This window comes from Erythrolamprus reginae, chromosome 2 (assembly GCF_031021105.1).
Source record: "Erythrolamprus reginae isolate rEryReg1 chromosome 2, rEryReg1.hap1, whole genome shotgun sequence".
Classification (NCBI taxonomy): Eukaryota; Metazoa; Chordata; class Lepidosauria; order Squamata; family Dipsadidae; genus Erythrolamprus; species Erythrolamprus reginae.
This window is the reverse complement of record NC_091951.1, coordinates 84,398,056-84,404,055: the sequence shown is the minus strand read 5'-3', so window position 1 is coordinate 84,404,055 and position 6,000 is coordinate 84,398,056. Positions and strand designations below refer to the sequence as shown.

At 37.9% G+C, this 6,000-nt stretch overlaps 1 protein-coding gene across 4 annotated transcripts in view; it reads right to left on the bottom strand.

Moving 5' to 3' along the window:
- Positions 1-281: 281 nt before the first annotated feature.
- PTPDC1 (protein tyrosine phosphatase domain containing 1) overlaps positions 282-6,000 on the bottom strand; it is a 49,773-nt gene continuing 44,054 nt past the window's right edge. For all 4 annotated transcript variants that reach the window (XM_070735765.1, XM_070735766.1, XM_070735768.1 and 1 more), the window contains 2 exons: positions 5,158-5,268; positions 282-1,258 (listed from right to left, as the gene is read on the bottom strand). In XM_070735765.1, coding sequence (XP_070591866.1) covers positions 1,142-1,258; positions 5,158-5,268 — 228 coding nt within the window. In that variant the 3' untranslated portion in view covers positions 282-1,141. The remainder of the gene's footprint in view (positions 1,259-5,157; positions 5,269-6,000) is intronic.

The window sequence follows — 6,000 nt, the reverse complement described above, 5'->3', positions numbered from 1 at the left end:
GAGGTTCTACATTCTAGTTTGCAAAAATAATTCCATGTCCCTTTCAGATTTCTAAACCAAACAATTGTATTAACAATTGATACTAATGACAGAAGCCAAGATGTTCTTGAAGGGTTATCTACACAGGAAGCTTCGCATCATATCTTTTTATCAAGTATCTTGTTATCAATCCTGCTTCTAATGGGATATTTTATATTAGTGCCGTGAAAAATATTGGGCAAGCATTTCTTCTATTTTTGATAAATTGACCTCATGGTCAAAATAAAATAACACACACCTCATTTTTCACATTTACAGTATTTTATTTTAAAAAAATAGAAAGTTCCAACTTTCTCAAAACCATTTATGAGCTGGCAGTTGTCTACCTTCATATTTTAAGTCACCTTTATATTTTTTGCTACAAATTTATTTTGGCATTAAAATCAATTCTTTTATGGCTACCTAGGAAAAGTCACTTAGCTGTACACCAGTCATTTGTATCAATCAATGTTTACTAATCACAAAATGAAACATAATACCACTAATGTAAACAACATTTAGGCTTAAGAGTTTTAATACACAAATATTTAACTGAATAAACCAGCACATTATGGCAGTGAATTATGGCAACAATTCAATGTGGAAAAATAGCAAGTTGAATGTAGCTTTCATTCAGCCAATAGGAACAGAGCCTAACAAAGTGTTGCTGAGATCATCCCTGCTGGGGAAAAGAGGTGAAGGAAAAGCAATCTAGGCGGATTCCCCATCCAACAACAGTTGCCAACACCACTGGTTACATACCTCCATTCTTCTGTCCGTAACCTTCCTGAACAGATACTTGGTGACATATGGGAGAGGAGGAATCCGCAAGGATCACCTTATCCACTTTGGAGCAAAGGAATTTTACTCCTTGATCCAACCAATAACTTATCGCTGAAAAACTGTATAGCATTTTAATGTAATATTCAAAACCAAAATGCCACATTACAATCACAAAAAATGGCAGGTTATTAAATAACAATGTACATACATATACAGGAAAGCAACATTCCGATATTTAATAAACAACATCAACAGAAATTTAATTAATGCAAAACAAAGGGATACAAAAAAAAGGTAATTTTTCAACACTACAAAAAATTGTAGCACAGAAATGTAAACTTCATAACAGCTTTCCTGTTTCTTCACTGGCATATTGTCTTTGGTGTTCCAGTATCTGTTTGAAAACATTCTTTAAAATGCTGTAAACATCTGATCCACCTTCAGAATCATAGTTCATCTGCCGAAAACAAACTTAAAGTTATTTTACATACAAACATAAGAGACATCAGTTTTATGTAGAGGTTTGTCCTCCAAGCTTGCTGGCTGCTTGGCTCCCAGAAGTTTCATTAACAAACTAGGTAACACAATGATGAAATCCAATTTTTTTTACTACCGGTTCTGTAGGCATGGCTTGGGCGTGGCAGGGGAAGGATCCTGCAAAATATCATTCCTTCCCCACTCCTGGGGGAAAGATATTGCAAAATGTTCATTCCTACCCCACACTGGGGCCAGGTAGAGATGGTATTTTCCAGTTCTCCGAACTACTCAAAATTTCCACTACTGGTTCTCCGAACTACTCAAAATTTCCACTACTGGTTCTCCGAACTACTCAAAATTTCTACTACTGGTTCTCCGAACTACTCAAAATTTCCACTACTGGTTCTCCGAACTACTCAAAATTTCCACTACTGGTTCTCCGAACTACTCAAAATTTCCACTACTGGTTCTCCGAACTACTCAAAATTTCCACTACTGGTTCTCCGAACTACTCAAAATTTCCACTACTGGTTCTCCGAACTACTCAAAATTTCCACTACTGGTTCTCCGAACTACTCAAAATTTCCGCAATCGGTTCTCCAGAACCTGCTGGATTTCAACCCTGAGATAACGTCTTCAGTGAGTTTTTGGGTGAAGTGCCTTATATAGGTCTTCTGTTAACACCCCTGATTCTAAACGTAGAACACAATTAGATTTTTGAGGGGGGCAAATGGAACCTTGTTTAAAGCAAATTAATGGCCTTTTAGGCTTCCTCTATATTAGTTCACTTTTTGAATAGTAAGAACTATATGTCATGGGTGGGGGTTTGGGGGCATAATATAAAATGTAAAGGATTGAGAGATTCTTAGGTGGGGCATGGCCAAAAAAAGGTTGGGAACCACTGGTTTATACACTGTCTTGTGATTCAATCAGTCTTGTGAATCAATCTTCTTGTCCTGAGCCCAGAACAAGAGACTTCATCCAAAATCCCACTAAAGATATGACCTAGTTTGGTAATGAAACATCCAGGAGCCACACAGCAAGCTCAGAGGACAAACCTTGCATAAATCTATGATCTCAGCTACAAATATTCTCTACAATGTCTAACATCAGGGTTTAACCCAGTAGAATAATATAAAAGGTAAAGGATTCAATGAACTCAGGGACTCAGTCATTTATCTCAGTGGTTTCCAACCCCAAGCAGTGTTCCCTCTAATTTTTTGGGGGGGTGGGCGGAAAAGTATAGTGTCTGAGCGGCAGTCCCTTCAGGACTGGGCGGCATGGAAATAATAAATAAATATAAACAAACAAACAAACAAATAAAAAACCCACCCTGTTTTGCCTCAGAGAATTTCAAAATAAAATACTGTACTGTGTGTCTATAAAAGTGAGCTCATAATAGGGCAACTCTATCAATATCAAAATGCCACTTAAATAGTTGAGCTAGTTTCAAACTAGATTTTGATTTTCTTTGTCTCTTCCTTACTCCCATTCTTTTTCTTTCTCTTTTCCTTCCTCTATTTTTTCTATCTGTTTCTCTCTCTTCCTCTCTCTCTCCTTCCCTCTCACTCTTTCCCTCTCGGCTTCTGGGCAGGTTTGGAAAACTCTGAGTTGATGATGATTTTTAAGTGAGCGATTGCTCACTGCTCAGCTTAGAGGGAACTATGACCCCAAGCCTAAAAGATCTAGGACAGTGATGGCAAACCTTTTGTTCCTCGGGTGCCAAAAGAGCGCGGCACATGATATCGTGCATGCACGAGTGCCCATACCCATAGGAGGGCAAAAACAGCTTCTCCCACCTCCTGGAGGCCCTCTGGAGGCCGGAAACAGCCTGTTTCCCAACTTCGTGTTTCACTCTCCCCAGGCTCCAAAGGCTTCCCTGGAACCAGGGGAGAGCAAAAACGCCCTCCCCCATCCCCCCGGATGGTTTCTGTACACAAGGGAAAATGTGTGAGTGCTACAATTCTGTATAGTTTTAATAAATCTATTCTGATTGGTCATATGTGAAAAAATAATAATAAAATCTGTGTTATATTGAAATAAACAATAACAATGACTGAAGTACGCATATGGATTCCCTTCCAGTGCTATTCTTTCTTTAGATTCCATGTGTGGAAAGACAACCTGGATGTACTAGAGTGAGATAATATAAATTCTTTCAGCTCACTGAAACTTTGGACACCATACAAACAACTTATAGCCACTGTTAATTATTTTCCCACATGCAGCAGATCAACCATCTGCTGGGTAGAAATGAAACATAGTAATGAGGAAGATGAAACTTTTTATTGTATAATTTATTTGAATGTCACCTTTATTAATTTATAAATACCCCAAGGAATGAACTTTCCTAATATTCATTATTCCTCCTATTTTTCCCTCACCAAAAGCCCTGTGAGTGGATTAGGCTAAGAGAGATGGACTGGCCCAAGGTCATGCATATGACTTTAATGTCTAAGGTGGGAGTAGAAATCACACTTTCCTGATTTCTAGGCCAATATCTTAACCACTATATCAATCTGTTTCTTCATGCTTTGCTTAGCTCCAGGTTTACTGACAGAAAACAGATAGCCTCCAAATAATCATGACTGTAGATATGAGAGATTGTAGATGCATATGTTCTGGTCATCACACTTCAAAAGAGACATTGAAACTCTGGAGAAGGTGCAGAAAAGAGCAACCAAAATGATTAGGGGACTCGAAACCAAGACTTACGAAGAGAGATTGCGGGAACTGGGCATGGGTAGCCTAGAGAAAAGGACGGCCAGAGGGGACATGATAGCTGTATACAGGGATACGAGGGGTTGCCACAGAGAGGAGGGGGTCACTCTATTTTCCAGAGCACCAGAGGGCCGGACAAGGAACAATGGCTGGAAGCTGACCAAGGAGAGATTCAACCTAGAACTAAGGAAAAACTTCCTGACGGTCAGAGCGATCAACCAGTGGAACAACCTGCCTGCAGAGGTTGTGAACTCCCCAACTCTGGACACTTTCAAGAGGAGATTAGACTGCCACTTGGCTGGGGTGCTTTAGGATTCCTGCTCAGGCAGGGGGTTGGACTTGATGGCCTACATGGTCCCTTTCAACTCTAACAATAAATAAAATAAATATAAAATAAATGTGAAATAGAGGTGAAGTATGTTTTACTTGTATTTCTGAATCAATACACAAACTGAAATTTAATCTTTCAATATCTGCACGTTTCCAAATTTTGCAAGACACTTTGCCATGTGTATACAAATTTGCCTAAAAATTATAGTAGGAAACTATAAATATATAGAAATTTACAAAAATGCAGGGAATTTAGTTGCAAAAATAAAATTCAACATATTGTAACAGATAATACATACATAAAAATAAGGAAAATGAAATTGACAATCCAGAGTTTAGAAGGAATGGTTATACAGGATTGTGTTGATCTGTAGTCACCGACACATTTTTTGACATAAATGAAAGAACCCAAATGCAATGTGTCCAGAAATGTTTATCGATGCTTTGTACACTGTTTACCTATGTTTCAGATTTTAAGGCAATTGCCCACAATGTGGAAGACCAAATCATACAGCTTTTTCCTCTTCTCATAAACCTGTCCTCAGACTAAAAATGATCCAAAATTCAATAACTCCATTACTCAAAGTTTTACATAAATTGCTATAATTAATAAACTATAAGACAAACTACATAAGAAGCTGCATATTCATTATTCCATGGACTTAAATAGACAAGGAACCACTTATAAATTAGTCGCAGTACAATTCAAGTTCCTGGCAAGAAATATCTGTTTGAATACTTTATTATCAGGATTATGGAAAGTATTGTAGGCTGATTAGCAGCCGCTAATGTACTTATAACAAAAGGCCACAACCACATGCTACTTGCCTTGGTGAATGCTTTAATGGCACGATTAAGCAGCAGCTCTTCCACATCTGTTGGTATAGTCTGTAAATTCACCACACAGTTTAAGATACATAGTATGGTGTGATATTTTCCCTGAGGAAGCATAAATAAGACTATTAGTTATTATTAGAGAGCAACTCTGAAAACAAATAGGATATATTTCAACCCAGGTTGTGCAAGATTACTTCAGTGACTACTTCAGCTTCAACCACAACAACACAAGAGCACACAACAGATTTAAACTTAATATTAACCGCTCCAAACTTGACTGTAAAAAATATGACTTCCGTAACCGAGTTGTCGAAGCGTGGAACTCATTACCGGACTCCATAATGTCATCCCCAAACCCCCAACACTTTACCCTTAGATTATCTACGGTTGACCTATCCAGATTCCTAAGAGGTCAGTAAGGGGCGAGTACAAGTGCACTAGAGTGCCTTCCGTCCCCTGTCCTATTGCTCTCCTATATCTCCTATACCTTTCCTCTATTCCTATATCTCTTCTTCTATTCTTCCATTGATATATTCTATTCCTATATCTTCTTTTCTATTATTTCTTAGATATATTTTACTATGAGTATCTCCTCTATAACCTTCATCATGTATTTTACTATGTGTATATAGATATATACCCACTAAACCCTCATTGTGTATTGGACAAAACAAACAAACAAACAAACAAACAAATAATATGTAAGTCCTTTGGAGATGACCCTTTGGATGCAAACTGTGATTTGCAGCTATCATTGGACAAAAAATGCAAGGAGAGAACTCCTGACTCCAATTACCATTTTAAAATGTATGTGAAGAAAGTGAACCAGGGAAT